This window comes from Anopheles coluzzii, chromosome 2, assembly GCF_943734685.1.
Source record: "Anopheles coluzzii chromosome 2, AcolN3, whole genome shotgun sequence".
In the NCBI taxonomy this organism is placed as follows: domain Eukaryota; kingdom Metazoa; phylum Arthropoda; class Insecta; order Diptera; family Culicidae; genus Anopheles; species Anopheles coluzzii.
This window is the reverse complement of record NC_064670.1, coordinates 123,372,028-123,387,754: the sequence shown is the minus strand read 5'-3', so window position 1 is coordinate 123,387,754 and position 15,727 is coordinate 123,372,028. Positions and strand designations below refer to the sequence as shown.

Here is a 15,727-nt window from a genome sequence, read left to right as displayed (position 1 = left end):
ACTTCATAGTAACTTCATCTTTTTGACAACGTTGCAATTTTTGCGGGCGTATGATCTAAGCGCCACACAAAAGCAGGCCAAGTAGTGAAAGCGATTTAGCACATCGTGCCATCCATCAAAACGTCAAGGGAATGGAACTCCAGCCATGGTTCAGTGTCAGCTACCCAGCAAAAGGATAATCCATCCAAATGGTTTCGGATGCAAAACAGATATGGATCAAACGAAATCAAGCGATCTCCGTGGGTCGCCGCCCCCGCCACCGCCGCGCACCCCCGGGTCTACACACAAAAAAGGCGCTGTTGTGCCATAAATTCAGTTCGTTAACGGTGAACCAAACCGCAACGGCATCGATACACGCAGTCGTCAATTTCGCTAAAATGGAACGGCGGGTAGGTCCGGTCTACGAGCGCGGTCTTCGATGGGGCATGCGGTAGGTAAGCTACACAAAAACCGCATATTGAACTGTTGTTCAGTTTCGGGTTTTGCGGCCCGCGCGTGGCCTGTTGTGTTGCACACGACAAATCATAAAAATGCTCCACAATTCTCAAGGATAGAAGCTCAACGCGAACCAGAAAAAATGGCAAACACAATTCGATACAATCGCTTTGTAGGGCTTGTAGTATTGATCAAATTGTTACTGCTGTCGTGTGCCGATTTGCTTCGGTTTTATTCATGATCGAGGATGACCAAGCACCAATTTATTACCACCATCGCTTGCCGGCGCTTGTCGACCGGTTGTCATAATCAAAGTATAGCTTGCTAGACTTTTTGGTGGTGGTGTGCTTTAAACGGGTGAAATATTGTTTATGGTCAGAGCCGTTTTTGCTTAACAGCTTCTCGTATATTTCAAATCGGTATTTTATATTTAATTTTTGATAATTTTGCCTACATTTTATTCTGCTTCACTGTCTCGGAGAGGGGAGGAAAAACCATTATCAACAAACTCACTACTACACGCTATCGTATCACATTTCGTACCCTTTGTTCTTCTGGAGCAAAAGGAAAGAGGATGTCTCGTCTCGGGGCGGTATTTCGCAATGAAGGAGAGCAGTAATATCTCGCTCCTCTCTATTTGTCCACCCCGGTACCGACAAGACATGTGATCCCCTTCTTAGTTTTCCACCTGCGGCCATCGTGGTAGCCGGAAGATGTTGGCCAGCAATCACCAGTTATCCTGCGGTAGGCGATACGTCCAATTGTCACTACGCACGACCGTAATGACCGGTCCGTAGTAGGGTATGATGTATGCCGACCCATCGGCCGGTCCCACGACCTGCGTTGCGATCAGTATAACATCGACCAGCTGGCCCAGAAACATAAAGCCAAGGGTGCAGAACTTTAGCAGCCCAATGGCGGGATAGCCCAGATAGAACCGATCCGCACCAAACATGCCGAGAAAGACGGAGAGCAGCAGTGCTGTATCGAAGTGATATCCATTGCTGGAAGTAGAAGTTGTTCATTGTCAGTGAAAAGGGATGCAAAAAGGGATCACTCACAGAGCGTGACGGTACTTACGTCCATTTGCAGGGCATTTCACGGGTAAAGCTTGTGTTTTTCGTCTCGCTGCACACAATCCCCTCGACAGCGACGCACCAAACGCGTGCCTTATTGTCCGGCGTACATCCCCGCAGTTGCTGCGTTTTCGGATCAATCTGACGCAGCGCCGGATCGGGGCAGATGAACTGTCCCATCCGCAAGCTGTTGCAATCGATTTCCACCTCCGACGAGATCGGTATCAGCAGCAGCAGCAGTATCAGCACAGTCATCGTTGGCGCTATTAGGAGCGGCGTTCGGGTTAAACTTTGCATTTTGATAACTATTTTGTGGATGGGGTAGCGTATACAGAGAGCGAGAGCGCGAACAATAACCGATTTTTTGATACAGTCGATGTTATTAGAAGGAAAAAGGCGAAAGAAATTCGATCGCGAAACAGCTGAACGCGGAATTTGTGTTATTGTTTACATCGGAACCGTTTTTGTGGTTTGACATTTGTGCAGAGGTGTCAAACGCGCAACTCGGAAAAGGCCTTTTTAGGCATTCTGCGAATTCGACGCCCGAGCCTTTTCTGAGGAAAATCAAATTTGAAAATCGCAGATAGCCACGTGGATGACAAAGTAACGCCTTTTTTGGAGAACTCGTGTTGGTACTGTTTTATCATAACAAATTCGCAGTGATCCTACTGTATGAATGAATTCTAAAGCTAAATTTTATCTTTCAGTCACTTTTAATCTTCTTTGCATGCCCCTTAATTATAACACCCAATCCACGTGCTCCTTTAACATAGTAACGGTCTTCCCTTGGCGCCATCACCACACTCTCCACCAGTCTCATTACTCCTCCCGCGTCGCATCATTATCTCCTGTATACGCTCAAACGATTGGCCCTTCGTCTCGGGAATGATCAAGTAAATCAAAACCCCCGTCGTGGCCGTACACCCGGTGAAGATCCAGAACGATACATACGTTCCAGCACCGTCCGAAATGATCTGGAACAGCTTCACCACCGAAAACACAACCGCAGACGTAATGACCCCAAACACAGAATTCGCCGCAGCCTTGATGTGCTTCGGGAATACCTCACCCAAAATGGCGAACGGTACAGTAGCAAGTCCGATAGCAAACGAGATGATAAAGAGCAGTACCCCAGCGAACGGAATCCATCCGTGTGCTGCGCCCGGTTCAGGCGACAGCACATCTGTGGTGGTTTCATCCAGCGTAAAGTACACGGCACACATAGCTAACCCGATGAACGATCCCCCCGTGGAGGCAAGTAGCAACGGTCGACGTCCGGCACGATCTACCAGGAAGGTCGGCAACATAACGGACCCCAGCTGCACCAGAGCGAGCACGATCGACAGTTCGGCAGCAGTCAGCGGTAGTGCTAACCGTGAGAAGATTGTCTGCGAGTAGCCCAGGATCGCATTAATGCCCGTCAGCTGCATACCGAACGAAAGCAGCAGTATGATCACGAGACTTTTCTTGTTCGTGGACGTGAGAAGCAGTTGCTTCAGTGGATTTCCCCTCTGTTTGCTCTCCAGCACAAGCTTCTCCATCCGGCCGAGCTCCTCGTCGATGGTTGAGCTGCGACGCAACCAGCGCAAACTATCCGCAGCAGCCTTCTTATTACCTCGGGCCAGCAGGTAGTACGGTGTCTCGGGCATCCAGAAGAACAGCACAACGAACCCGACCGGAAGGGCGAGTGAAATCCACGCCAACGCCCGGAATCCAACGTACGGTCCGACGGAGTACTCGAACAGGAAAGCGAGCTTGGCCATTACCGTCACCAGCACACCGGTAGATCCTCGCACTGCGTTGGAAGATATTTCGCCCAGATAGATGGGCGTCAAGGAGTACGCCAGCCCGTAGCCAATGCCGTGCAGTAGCCGAGCGGTGTACAGCATACCAACGGACTCGGCAAACACAATAAACAGCCATCCAGCTACCAGCGGGACCGCACTAACCAACAGGACCGGCTTTCTGCCATATCGATCGACAAACAGGCCACAAATGATGGGCCCGAAGAGGGAACCGATTGATAGGAGTGAAACGACCCACGAACCTTCGTCCGGTGTGATTGGGATGGGTGAATTAGGGCCTCGTAGAATAGGAAGGGCTGGCGATGACCATCCAGCACAGGCGACCGATGCCACGAGTGATGAGGTAGCTGTGGTAGATTTAGGAGAGAGAGAGTAAGAAAATTAGAGTGATTATTGGGTTGGTATCCGCTATGGCAATATCTACCTGCTAACGCTGCGATGTACTCATTACGATACTGTCCACGACCCATCTGTTTGGCGGATGACATGTTGCACCAACAACGGGCGTCCGTAACTAACCACGGTCTGCGTTGGAATGATGCCGCTCTGGGCTGTATCGACAGGGCAATCGACGCAGTCATTACAGCGCTGTTTTATGATGCATCTTGGAGGAAAGGAAGAGCTAAATGCCGCCAGTTTATGCCATCCATTGTAAAAGACACCTTGCGTTGCCTAAGACCATCCGATTATCTCGCATCGTGAACATCGGTATAAATGGCGCTTTTCATGTCTCATTAGACGTTGCGCAGAGGCCGAGTGTGAGTGTGGGTGTGATAAGAAGCTGGTTTTGGGGAGGTGTTAAAGCACTGCGCCGGTGTCTTCTTTAACGCTACTTTGTGGTGCTGGTCGGCAATATGAAACAGTAATACCGAGGAGCTAGACTGTTCGTCGACCTTACCTTACATTCTTAATCCTTGGCTCGTGGCACTAGGTAGAGTGCGTGCTTTATTGATGCAGTGGCAGCACATACAGCGGCTTATTGATGCAATTTTATCAACCTTCCCTTCTGCTGACTTCAAATGTACCGGGCGTCTCCACGTCGGTTTGTCGTCGTAGTGGAGAGTGGACACAGTGGACTGTCTTGTTCTGTTTCACCTATCGAATGAAGACATGCCGAGATCATCAGATAGCATCAGACACACTCTAGTTATCTTCACTGTGCAGTTATAGATGGGACTTATTGCCGGCAATATGACTGTAATTTGATGATTGCACCTTTGGTGGAGACCCCGAAACGGCACACAGACACACACAAGCTTTGTCCGAGGATTTTGGGTATTTAACGATTGCAAATCGTGTTGAAATTGGGTTTATAGATCGGACAGCATTCCCAACATCTTATCTTATCTCATAAGGGATGGATTTGTTTATATTCTGATCTGTTTCGAGTGAAATGTCCACAAATCTTTCAAGAGATGCCTTTCACAGATTTTCGGAAGATCGTCATTCTAATTTAACTTGATCGCGATCTTGCCATAAATCCCACATTACTGATGGACTTGACTGATGGACTCCCCAAGGGTTATACAAACACTCCAGAATGACTTCAGAGGTTCTCCAAGGGTCACACAAACACTCCAGAATGACTTCATAGGTTGTCCCAAGTGTCTCCGGAGTATTGGAGTCTGCGATCTATTGATTTTCATGATCCAGAAATGATTTGAACGAATAAGGGGCATGTTTTAAGTCGTGCGAGTTGATGACTGTACGATAAGGCCGGCTCCAACGATCCTCGATCAGTTCAGGATAAACTATCAGCGATGGTTTGGAGCATTGACAATAGAAGACTTTGGATTTCACTGAATGACCCCAATCACTGATATCCTTGAGTCTATTGACCTGTCCCAATTAGACTTGGCCCAATCAATGCATATGGGGCATTATCTCTGATAGATAATTCCTTTCGATAAGCTTATTCTTTCGTCATCGAATTTTCGTCCATTTCTTTTGCTTATCAGAGTGAGTCAATCCGGGGATAGCTGATACTACTGACTGCTGTTGATAGAGTAATATTGGAGGTTCTCTCCCGGTTTTTGGCCAAAATAACAGAGAGGTATCTTGCCTGTTCTTCCAATCTCTCTTCGTACGACACGACGTCATCGTGTCGATAACCGTCGTTATTCGTGGACGCGTGGGGCTTCCAAAACAATACCCAACCCCCCCGGAGGTATGGCTTATCGCGGATTCTTCATTCCTCTTGGTTCGAAGTGGTGGTGCGCCGGTTCTTATCCGGATGATATGTGGAAAAAAAAGTTGGGACTCCACTTGGTTCACATCTGCTTGCTGGCGGTCACCTATCTCACACCATATACATCGACCAGCCCTCTCTCGTCTTCGGTAATCGATCATTATTCAGCTGGCATAATCGAATGATCTATCAGCAGCTCCCGTTATTGCCCTGGACTGGGTGCAATAAATCGACAATGAACCTACGGATGGTCAGTTTGAAGTCATCGCTGTCCACCGTCGGACGGAATCGGTGTGTACTCCCCTCGTGTACGCAGCAAATAGCATTTGGGCTGTGTTTTGATTTTTCGAGTTTCGTGACAACAAGAAGCACTACAAAGAGCCAACCATGGGAGTGTGGGAAAGTGTGAAAGATTTTAGAAAATATTCCAATCAATATCTGGCGGCATTTACCGGTAAGATGATCGGTTGTGATTCTTTTTGCTCCGAAAACCCCCCACAAATTCCTTGCATAATGATCCTGGCATCGGTGGCGTGTGGGTGGGTCTGTCTCTGTCGCTTATCAGCGTTATCTTATCTCGGAGCGTCTGATTGCCTTATTGTACCAATCAATTGCCAATTCATTTTTCCCCCCATCCACACAGTAGCCAAAACCCCACCCAGAATGAGTATTTAACTTATTTTCCCCCGCCATTCTCGTCCAGGTACGCTGCTGATGCTATCGGTAGCAGCATCATACGGTTGGACCTCACCGACGCTCCCGCTGTTGCTTTCCGACGACTCACCGCTCCCAATAACACCCGACGAAAGCTCCTGGATCGTGTCGATCCTCGTGCTCACCTCGATCGCGGGCCCCGTCGCGTCCGCCTGGCTGATCGATGGGTTCGGTCGTAAGATTACGCTCCTGATTGCCGTACTGCCCAGCATCGTCGGCTGGATACTGATCGGTGTCGGTGAATCGGTAACCGTCCTCTACATTTCCCGCGCCCTCAGCGGTATCTCGTACGGTATGGCGTACTCCTCGATGCCCCTGTACCTCGGGGAGATTGCGTCCGATCGTATCCGCGGCTCGATCGGTACACTGCTCACGGTGATGGCCAAATCGGGCATTCTGCTCGAGTACGTGATCGGGCCGTACGTTGATTATCGCACTCTCGCGTGGATATCCGTTGCCTTCCCTACGACGTTCTTTGCTCTGTTCCTTTGGCTGCCCGAATCACCGTACTATCTGCTAGCGAAGCAACGCAGCGAACAGGCAGAAAAGAACCTTCGCTGGCTTCGCCGGGCGAGTGATGTGCAGGACGAGCTGCGGATGATGCAAGCTGCCGTGGAACGATCGCAGCAAAACCGGGGCACCTTCCGTGATCTGCTTACCCGTGGCAATCGGCGCAGTTTGATCATCATACTTGGGCTCGGAGCGCTTCAGCAGCTTTGTGGCAGTCAGGCGGTCATTGCTTACTCGCAGCAAATCTTCGACCAGGTAAACAGTGGACTGAAAGCACACGAATCTTCCATCATTATGGCTGTGATACAGCTGGTAACGGCGGCCCTTTCGTCTTCCATTGTCGATCGCGTTGGTCGTCGTCCGTTGCTGCTCATTTCCACCGTCGGATGTGCCGTTGGGACGTTCATTGTGGGGTTGTACTTCTTCCTGCTGCAGCAGGAAGTTGACGTGGAGGGAGTTGGATGGATTCCGCTGGCCGTGATCATGATCTACATCGTGTTCTACACCGTCGGCCTTGCGACAGTACCGTTCGCCATTCTGGGGGAAATATTCCCCACCAACGTGAAAGCGGTGGCAGCGGCCATTTACACGATGTTTGCCGGGTCCGTTGGGTTCGGCGTGTCCAAGCTGTATCAGCTCATCTCGGATGAGGCGGGAACGTACGTTTCGTTCTGGATTTTTGCCGCCTGCTCGGCGGCGTTCGTAGTGTTTGTGTTTGCGCTCGTGCCGGAAACGAAGGGCAAACCGCTCGATCAGATCCTGATCGAAATGCACACCTCAACCACCCGGAGTCTCAACTGTTTTAGTGGATCGCAGAAAAAGGAGAAGAAGCCGGACTTACAGCACGGCGCTTAGTGATAAACATGTCCTATTAGTTGTGTTAAAGAAAAGCTATTACATACAAACGATTTCTACGTTAACCCATAACCGAACGAGAACGAGAGCAAACACTTTGCTTTGGGTTTCGTTTTATTCTGCATCCATCCATCTCTGCGTCACTAGCCAATCCGTGGCATGTCGTTCCGTCGATCGAGCACATCAAGCGTGGCTTTCCGGTCGAAGATGGCTAAGCCCACCTCCTGTAGGGCGCGCGTCCAGCTCTCTTCGTCGCCTGTGGGCGAAAGTAGCGTTTCGCGCAGCAAAATTGCGGACCCTAGTGGCATGGTAAGCAGCGTGCAGCTATCATTAATGCTGTTGAGACAAAGGAAAGAATGAAAGTAGGCATATGCTCAGTTATTTCCCCATTCACCCCCAGCATTCTTACCGTTTAAACAATAAATTAGTTTTCTTAGCGTACTGACTAAACATCCCGAACAGGTTGCGCGTCATGTCGAAGTGAAACTGTTCCGCACCACCGGTCGAGAACTTGGTGTTCGCCACCATGCTCGAGATCATCCACTGGTCCAGCTCGGTCGCGATCATGCGCACCACGACCATGAACACGTTCGTCGACAGCTCCTGCTCCATGTCGTGCAGGTGGTTGATGGTCGCCTGGAACATTTCGCTCGCCGTGGCCGACACCATCAGCGTCTCCTTCGCGTCGTGCCGATTCATCGACGGCCACCGATCGTACCGATAGGGGCGCGATCGGGCCGTAATTTCGTGCACGATCCACGTCACCAGCTCCTCCACCAGCTTCTGGTGGCAGTAGTTTAGCTCCTCGATCTTCTGATCAAACACGGAGCTAATTTCGTCTGCATCGGGACCGTACAGGGCCGCGTGCAGATGGAGATAGTGCACGTTTTCGCCCCATTCGCGCAGCACCGAGGTGAGATAGTTGAGTGCGTTTAGAATTTTGGTCGGATTGACGCCATCGTTGTACAGCTGCAGCAACCGGCACCGGAAGTTGTCGATCAGCTCGAGCTGTAGGTCGAGAAACTGGAGCTGCTGGCTAGGCTGGGGCAGGCAGCAGTAGCGCTCCTTTATTGCATCCAGCAGCCGTATAAACTGGTCGGCACATTTGGGAATTTTCAGCTCATCCAAGTTGGCCGGATCGAGCAGCTCGAACGGATCGGCCGTGTTGAGCATTGCGTCCATCTTATCCGTGGTGACTGGGCGGAGGAATGGGAGAAGAAGGGGCGTCTGTTACAAATGCAATTAAAAAACGGGCAACAATACATACATTTCTTCTCAATCGCCATCCACTTGACGAAGAAGACAGGCTGCACAAGCACCGACACCACGCTCGGATAGCTGTTCGGGTATCCGAGGGATGTTTTGAGGTCCTGTTCAAAGGGCAACACCTCATCGATGAGATGCGCAAACAGTGCCTCGTCCTGTATAATTTGCTCAATGTCCACGATCAGCTTCTCGATGGCTAACTGTACCAGCCCGCGGACAAATTCAAGCTACAATGAAAGAGCAATTGTCATTACTTCAACACCTGTCACTAACGACTAGCTCTCAGCTCCTTTGCCTCCTTACCCTAACACTACTGTTAACGATACCCGCTCGCAAAGCCGGCGATTGAAAGTGCTGCCCGACGAAGATGTGATTTTCCTTCGCCCACATCAGCACCTGCGTCAGATACCATTCGGGCCGATCCAACCGGTTCGTCTGCTTGTTGCCCGTGAAGTGGAACTGAAACCGCAACCGGAACGGCTTCACAAACAGCTCCACCGGTGTCGTGTAGTGCGGACAGATGATGGATGGCGTAAGCTTTACGCTCAGCAAATCCTGGTCACCGGGCAGCTTCACCAGAAACAGGTACTCTGCCAGCAGCACGAGCTTGGAGATGTTTTCCTTCGATGGATTGAACTGCTCCATCGATTGGTTCATGTTTGGCCACTTGATCGTCTTCAGCAGGGCTTCGAATTCGGTCGAATACTTTGCCGTCAGCACGTCGTGCCAGTGGAATGCCGTGTTGCGGGCGTACATCTTCAGATGGGGCGCCTCGATGCCGCTGATCCGGTCGAGGATGCTGTTCGGGCCGGTTAGTGCCACGTACAGGGCAATCGGTTTGCTGTCGTCCTTCCCGTTAATGCACGCCTCCAGCTCCTGGCTTATGTTCTCGATGTCCTTGATCAGTGCCATGTAGTCGCGCACGGTCTGCAGTACCCGTATCTGTGCCATCTTTTCGCCCACCTCCCCCATCAGCTGATGGTACGTTTCGATCCGGTCGGTCAGTTTCTTCGCACAGCCGTCCAAACGCTCCTCCTTCTCGTCCAGCTCCGCCAGTTTGCTGCGACCCGTATCGATCATACCTTTCACGCTTGGAATGCATCCCGCATCGGTAACTGTAATCTGTGGAAAGTGGAGTTGTTGTAAGGGTAAGGACAAAACTTTGTTGCACCAAAAACCACCTTACCTTATCCCGTAAATCCTCCAGCTCGGACCGATAATACTTGACTAAATCGCCACATTTGGAGCTGTTTTTAAGGTCCGCTCCTAGCTCCTGATTGAACCGGGCAATCAGTCGCTCGTCCACGCTGCTTTTGCTATCGGACATCCTTACCCCAGCGTTAGTAGTAAAACTTACAACATAAAACGGATATTTACACTAATGTACACGGCACCGGACGAAACTATTGAAACACATCACCACGGGGATTGTTGACATCTCTGACTTTGACGTTTCGTGGTTCGGTTGGCCGATGCAGGGTTACTCGCTCGATGCGGATGTGATGAGCTAAGCTCCCTGCACTGCAAAAGTTAAATTTATCGTTAAAAAGTCGTGCATTTTTTCAAAAGTTGCATTTTATAACCGTGATTTATTGTTTAGTTTGAGATTTTGGAACATTACAAGACAGTTGGAACCTTACTACACGTTTTCTGCGGCCATCCTACCTATTTGTTTCGTTTGTTTTGCACGCTCGAATGAACGGCAGTTTGTTAACTGTTGTTTAAATAAATTATACTGCAAAAAAAGGTCAAATTATGGTACAAAAGTGGTTATCCTCAGCTCCTGAATTAAAATTAACGAATGGGAGTGTCTCACCCGTCCGGTCCAACACCCCAACGTTCAATTTAAAAGTTTCAGTTACACCGCAATACGTACGGAAATGTCTCGCACGCAGCGTAAACCTGACTAAATCAGTCCCTAAATTAAAGATCCCTCCCTTGTTAAGCCCCTTTCCCCGTTCAACGCACCTTTTCCTCTACGGCGAATCGCCAGTTTTGTGCTTTACCGGCGATTTCTTATTGCTAACGTTTTTGGAATTCTCCTTCTCGTCCGAGCTGGAGTCGATCGATATCACGCTATTGCTTTCCCCACTGTCCGACGCCGAATCCTCGCTGTCTGCCTGCTCCTGCCGCACCTTCTTCTTGTTGTCGTCCTCGTCGTCCTCGTCGTCGTCGTCCACTATCTCCACCACATCATCATCATCATCATCGTCGTCATCGTCCGCATTCGCCTCTTCATTGCCCGATTCTTCATCCGCCTCCTCCTCGCTGTCCGTATCATCGTCCGTGTCCCGTTTCTTTGCCATCAACGTTTTATACTCCTTCACGGTGATCTTCTTCGGCAGGATCTGCGACAGAAACTCCAGGTTGTCGTCATCCTCCACACACTTGGCCAGATCTTTGTACTCGAGCGATTTCTTGCCCTGCCGGTGCGCTCCCTTCGCCATATACTCGATAAACATTTCCTGTGAAAGGGGGGAAACCGGATGTGAGCATGTGATTGAAGGTTCCTTGCGATTGCAGAGTGGCACGCCACGCGCGGCTGGCTGTTGCTACGTACTGCTGAGCGGCACATGAGAAACAGTGCTTCGGGATTGATGTTTCCCATGTCGGGCGAGGTTTTCATGACCGTTCGAATCCGGGACATGGGCAGCTGCGTTAACCGATCGTTGTCCATCGCTGTGGGAAGGCTTTAGCCTGCAAATTACACCTTTTTAACACACGAAATTAAAACGAGCGCGAAACAACGCTTCCTTCCCCGGTGTAAACAACTGGATGACAGTTCAATCTCCCCCCTCCCCACTCCGCCGATCCAAACAAACCCAAACGTCCTTGAACTGAGCTGACAGCTGCAGTTGTTACACTGTAAATTTGTCAGCTAAAATCGGTGTTTGTGTCTCGACTAGAAAAGCCTCTTCGAATGAGCAAAGTGATAACGGATATTCTTACGGATATAATATGGAAAATATCTTGCTGTTTATCTACAGATAATGAAGGGGAAACATATTTATTCTCATTGTAATCCTCTACTCTCTATCCTCAAAGTTAAGCCAAAGTCCAGATTTCGGGTTCAACAGGAAGCTGGATTTAGCAAACTCCAGTGGCAGCTCCTGCTTCGAGGACACCTTAACGCGATACTTGTTCAGCAGGGTAGCAATACCGATCTTACTTTGATGAAGGGCAAATTTCATTCCTACAAAAGAGCATTCCAAACAATTAATAAAACTCGAACTATACAAACGAAATACCCAATCAACTTACCCAAACACAACCGTGGACCCTCACCAAAGCCGAGGAACGCATGCCGCGGACGGGATTTACGGTTCTCCTCCAGGAAACGATCCGGATCGAACTTGTACGGCATGGGGTAGATATCCGGATCGTAGTGAATGGCATACACCGGAATGATGACGGACGTACCGCGGCGCAGCGTGATGCGCTTCGTGTCGGTCGGGAACTGGGGCGGCAGCTCGTAGTCCTGCGTGCAGATGCGCGGCAGCGTAAAGACGGGCGTATGCATCCGCAGCGTTTCCATCATGGCCGCTTCCATGTAGACCAGCTTGTGGAGGGCTGCTTCCGTCAGCTGCCCGTCGGTTTCTTCCAACACCGTGCGCAGCTCCTTCACTACACGGTCCTGTATCGCTGGATTCGAGGCAAGCTGGAAAAGCAATTTTGGAAATTAGCCATAGATGCTTCCACTCGATTGCCAATTGCCTATGCTTACCTCGTACAGCAGGTAGCTCATCATCGAGCTGGAAGTTTCGAAACCCTCCGACAGGAACGTTACCGAATGGCCGACGAGGTGGTTCTCGTTCGCTTCCACCGTCCCATTCTCGGACAGGCTGTCGTACATGACCTGGAACAGATCCTGACGTTTTGCGCCCTCCCGTTGGCGTATCGTTTCCCGCACCATGCTCCTAAACCAGCGATCTACATATCCAGGGACGAAGCTAAAAGAACGTTCCATTTTAATGCTCTGGGTGTCTGCTATACCTGCCACCGCTGTAACTCACGGTACGCGCAGAAGCTTCGCCAATCCAGGTGCAAACAGGGCCAACTGCGATCGAATAGCCGTCAGCCAGGTAGGAGCAAACAACGCGTTACCCATGCGAGGGAACTCCGCGTTCGGGTTGGTGAACGATTCCGCATCAATTCCAAAGGCGACGCTTGCCACAACGTTAATCGTATACTTGGCGCAGATCTGAAGCGAAGAAGCAATGCTTTATAATCATCCGCAGACACCAATCGCTTGCACCCAAATACTTACATCTTTCCCTTCAAAGTGCGGATCCATTTTGCGCGTTCGCTCGATAAACTGCACAAAGTCCTGCGCCACCTGCTGCACCAGCGGAAACGTCGCCCGGATCCGGTTCATCGTAAACACGGACGTCATCTGGCCCCGCCGTTCCTTCCACCGTTCGCCGGCCTGCACGAACGGATTGAACGCTACCAGCGGGTCGAGCTTTTCGTCGATGATGAAATCGTTCTGATTGAACGACGAGAAGCTGCTGGTCAGCACCTCCTTCACCAGCTCCAGATCGCGCACCACAATGCCCGGCTGGTTCGATATCTTGTAGTACCCGATCCAGCTGGCCTGCGGGAACGCTCGGTACATTTCCTCAAAAATTTCGCCAAAATGTTTCTGCCCCGTCAGCTGCTCGAACAGATTGCCGAAGATCGGCAGCGGCTTCGGGCCGGCCACACCGCCCTGCCGGGTCCAGTAGCTGCAGCTCCATTTGAAGTACAGGCAAACGGCCAGCACGATAACGGCCACGTAAAACTCCAACATTGCCGCGGGACGTACGTTTCGATGCGGTACGCTCACCGTAACGGACGGAACTAAACTAAACTTGATTCGACAGACAATTGACTAGATTTTGGAGGTCAGGCTCCTCCTCGGTTCGTATTAATAGAACGAAATTGATTGTGATAAAAATTGTGATGTCCCCCGGTAAAAGAAGAACTGGAATGAAACCTAAGCGTACGCTGCGTAGCGTAGCGCTTATCAATACACCGCGCGCCGGTTTGTTTGCGAGTGCGCTTGTTTCATCCCCTATTGCTTCTACCCTGTTTCGGCGAGAATTCCACACCCCTTTGCTGAGAACTGTCATCAACACACACACACAGACACACACACGATCGTGTCGTTCGGGCTGGATGGTAAATGGTTCTCGTAAACAGCGCAGGGTGTGTACACGCGTGCGCGAATACTTCACCGCACGTTGCATGATGCACCGTCGCCTGGATGGTAGAATGCACTAGGTTACATAAAGTAGGCGCCGTCTTATTTACTCAGAAGGTCGGACAAGGTAAATTACAGCTTGATAATTTTACTCGTTTTACGAACTCCCGACGGCTTCGGGATAGAAAATGCGCTGTCACGAAACATAAATTTGTCCATAAAAGCACCCAACCGGGAGACGATTTGCATATTGCTTATTGTTGATTAGATTAGGCAATGTAATAAGCATATTAAACGGTGCACAGCAGTATCTTTCGCCAGCTTTCCCTATCGAACTACTTGTTGAATGTATGATAACCGTGTTTTGTTTCATTTGTTGCTCTCCAAAAGGCTTATCTTATCGGACACTCTCGGTAGATGGCATCCAGTACAATTAGCAAAGCACTTGCATTCTCACACGCCAGTACTTCCTCTACCCGCAAGCCGTCCCGATCAGCCCCCTGGAGCCCCAGCGTTCGTGAGTAAAATAATAAATTGTGCTTCTACCCTCGACAGCGTAATGAGTGTTACATCAGAGCCCAGCAATACCATGGCAACGACCAACACCGTAACGAATGAAGAGCAGAGCAACGAAGACTCGCTGCACACGAAGCTGGACCGCATCTTCAACTCCTCCACAACGAGTGGCCCTGTACCTGTACACTACTCCATCGAAATAGCCGCCAAGGATGATTTCGACATTGACCAGCTGAAGCGATTAACGCCTCAACCCGTCTTCTGTGCGCTGCCCTGGGTTTCGGACGATAATCTTCGCTACGCGGACGATTTTCTCCGCTCACCGACGCTGCAGTTGACGGCACGGCTTCGCGAAAACCAGTTCACCGTCTTGAACAACGTTTCCTGCTACAACATAACTGAACAGCAAGTGGACCAACTTCTCCGCTCTACCGGCATCCGGAACCTGTTCGTCATCCGGGGTGATACCGTCAGTCCGGGTCAGCAATTTCGCAACTCCGCCGGTTTGGTGCAGTATCTGAGGAAATGGCAGGAGCAGCAGCCGGACCACCGCCAGCTTACAATCGCTGTCGGAGGTTATCCTTACGGCCATCATCAGTCATCTTCGCAAACGGAGGAATTACACTATCTGCGTGCAAAGATTAGCCAAGGTGCTGATTTTCTGCTCACGCAAACGCTTTACGATGCGCCATCCTTCCTGCGCTACCGGGACCGTTGCAGGGAGGCGGGAATCAGCATTCCCATCATACCGGGCATCTACGTTCCGCACTCCTATCGGCATCTGCAAGCGTTGCTGAACCTTACGCGCATCGAGCTGGGACCGACGGTACGGGACGCGTTCGAGGCACACGCGAACGATGCGCCGGATCAGTTCCAAGCGTTTATGGTGGAGTATTTCGTGGGGGTTGTGCGAGAACTGCTGCAAACGAACGCTACCACCTCGAGTGATCCGATAAAGTTGGTGCATTTTTTCACCTTCAATAAGTTCCATCTGTTGCAGCAAGTGCTTGAGCACTTGGATGAGTTTTTCAAATGAGCCTCAAACGTCGAGAAGATGATCTGCAAGATGAACAAGAGACGGGGATTTAGCGTGTGCCAAAGATGCCTGAGCAATAAAACCTTCGATGCATTGTGAAAGGTGCGTTTCATGCCTTCGATTGATTTAGCACCAGAATTCGTC

The 15,727-nt window shown here is 50.4% G+C and overlaps 6 protein-coding genes across 6 annotated transcripts; 2 read left to right on the top strand and 4 right to left on the bottom strand.

Annotated features, from left to right (window-relative positions):
- Positions 1–800: 800 nt before the first annotated feature.
- On the bottom strand, positions 801–5,521 carry LOC120951672 (facilitated trehalose transporter Tret1). Its single transcript, XM_040370489.2, has 4 exons — positions 3,741–5,521; positions 2,335–3,663; positions 1,516–1,774; positions 801–1,439 (listed from the first exon to the last, which is right to left on the bottom strand). The coding sequence occupies exons 1-4, from the start codon at positions 3,895–3,897 to the stop codon at positions 1,163–1,165; spliced, it is 2,022 nt and encodes a 673-aa protein (XP_040226423.2). The 5' UTR covers positions 3,898–5,521; the 3' UTR covers positions 801–1,162.
- An 18-nt stretch (positions 5,522–5,539) lies between these two features.
- LOC120950820 (facilitated trehalose transporter Tret1-like) lies at positions 5,540–7,636 on the top strand. The gene is made up of 2 exons (XM_040369164.2): positions 5,540–5,958; positions 6,208–7,636. Exons 1-2 carry the CDS (start codon positions 5,892–5,894, stop codon positions 7,581–7,583), a joined length of 1,443 nt encoding a protein of 480 aa, XP_040225098.2. The 5' UTR covers positions 5,540–5,891; the 3' UTR covers positions 7,584–7,636.
- A 43-nt stretch (positions 7,637–7,679) lies between these two features.
- Positions 7,680–10,339, bottom strand: LOC120950819 (RINT1-like protein). The gene is made up of 5 exons (XM_040369163.2): positions 10,036–10,339; positions 9,153–9,971; positions 8,851–9,076; positions 7,993–8,779; positions 7,680–7,919 (listed from the first exon to the last, which is right to left on the bottom strand). Exons 1-5 carry the CDS (start codon positions 10,174–10,176, stop codon positions 7,727–7,729), a joined length of 2,166 nt encoding a protein of 721 aa, XP_040225097.2. The 5' UTR covers positions 10,177–10,339; the 3' UTR covers positions 7,680–7,726.
- Positions 10,340–10,418: 79 nt separating this feature from the next.
- Positions 10,419–11,639, bottom strand: LOC120952445 (chromatin accessibility complex protein 1-like). Its single transcript, XM_040371774.2, has 2 exons — positions 11,410–11,639; positions 10,419–11,314 (listed from the first exon to the last, which is right to left on the bottom strand). The coding sequence occupies exons 1-2, from the start codon at positions 11,524–11,526 to the stop codon at positions 10,826–10,828; spliced, it is 606 nt and encodes a 201-aa protein (XP_040227708.2). The 5' UTR covers positions 11,527–11,639; the 3' UTR covers positions 10,419–10,825.
- A 232-nt stretch (positions 11,640–11,871) lies between these two features.
- LOC120953024 (probable cytochrome P450 308a1) lies at positions 11,872–13,788 on the bottom strand. Its single transcript, XM_040372675.2, has 5 exons — positions 13,117–13,788; positions 12,863–13,050; positions 12,574–12,799; positions 12,111–12,507; positions 11,872–12,042 (listed from the first exon to the last, which is right to left on the bottom strand). The coding sequence occupies exons 1-5, from the start codon at positions 13,636–13,638 to the stop codon at positions 11,876–11,878; spliced, it is 1,500 nt and encodes a 499-aa protein (XP_040228609.2). The 5' UTR covers positions 13,639–13,788; the 3' UTR covers positions 11,872–11,875.
- Positions 13,789–14,021: 233 nt separating this feature from the next.
- LOC120953025 (methylenetetrahydrofolate reductase) lies at positions 14,022–15,684 on the top strand. Its single transcript, XM_040372676.2, has 2 exons — positions 14,022–14,158; positions 14,422–15,684. The coding sequence occupies exon 2, from the start codon at positions 14,591–14,593 to the stop codon at positions 15,581–15,583; it is 993 nt and encodes a 330-aa protein (XP_040228610.2). The 5' UTR covers positions 14,022–14,158; positions 14,422–14,590; the 3' UTR covers positions 15,584–15,684.
- The last annotated feature ends 43 nt before the right edge of the window (positions 15,685–15,727 follow it).

Coding starts and splice junctions, on each gene's coding strand:
- LOC120952445 (XM_040371774.2), bottom strand. CDS start 11,526: ATGGACAACGATCGGTTAACGCAGCTGCCCATGTCCCGGATTCGAACG. Junction 11,315..11,409: donor TTCTCATGTGCCGCTCAGCA/GTACGTAGCAAC, acceptor CCCCTTTCACAG/GAAATGTTTATCGAGTATAT.
- LOC120953024 (XM_040372675.2), bottom strand. CDS start 13,638: ATGTTGGAGTTTTACGTGGCCGTTATCGTGCTGGCCGTTTGCCTGTAC. Junction 12,508..12,573: donor TGAGCTACCTGCTGTACGAG/GTAAGCATAGGC, acceptor TTGCTTTTCCAG/CTTGCCTCGAATCCAGCGAT. Junction 12,043..12,110: donor GGGTCCACGGTTGTGTTTGG/GTAAGTTGATTG, acceptor GCTCTTTTGTAG/GAATGAAATTTGCCCTTCAT.
- LOC120950819 (XM_040369163.2), bottom strand. CDS start 10,176: ATGTCCGATAGCAAAAGCAGCGTGGACGAGCGACTGATTGCCCGGTTC. Junction 9,972..10,035: donor TGGAGGATTTACGGGATAAG/GTAAGGTGGTTT, acceptor CACTTTCCACAG/ATTACAGTTACCGATGCGGG. Junction 8,780..8,850: donor GATGGCGATTGAGAAGAAAT/GTATGTATTGTT, acceptor TCCTCCGCCCAG/TCACCACGGATAAGATGGAC.
- LOC120950820 (XM_040369164.2), top strand. CDS start 5,892: ATGGGAGTGTGGGAAAGTGTGAAAGATTTTAGAAAATATTCCAATCAA. Junction 5,959..6,207: donor ATATCTGGCGGCATTTACCG/GTAAGATGATCG, acceptor ATTCTCGTCCAG/GTACGCTGCTGATGCTATCG.
- LOC120951672 (XM_040370489.2), bottom strand. CDS start 3,897: ATGACTGCGTCGATTGCCCTGTCGATACAGCCCAGAGCGGCATCATTC. Junction 1,775..2,334: donor AATGATGCGACGCGGGAGGA/GTAATGAGACTG, acceptor CGCTCCTAATAG/CGCCAACGATGACTGTGCTG. Junction 1,440..1,515: donor GAAATGCCCTGCAAATGGAC/GTAAGTACCGTC, acceptor TTCTACTTCCAG/CAATGGATATCACTTCGATA.
- LOC120953025 (XM_040372676.2), top strand. CDS start 14,591: ATGAGTGTTACATCAGAGCCCAGCAATACCATGGCAACGACCAACACC.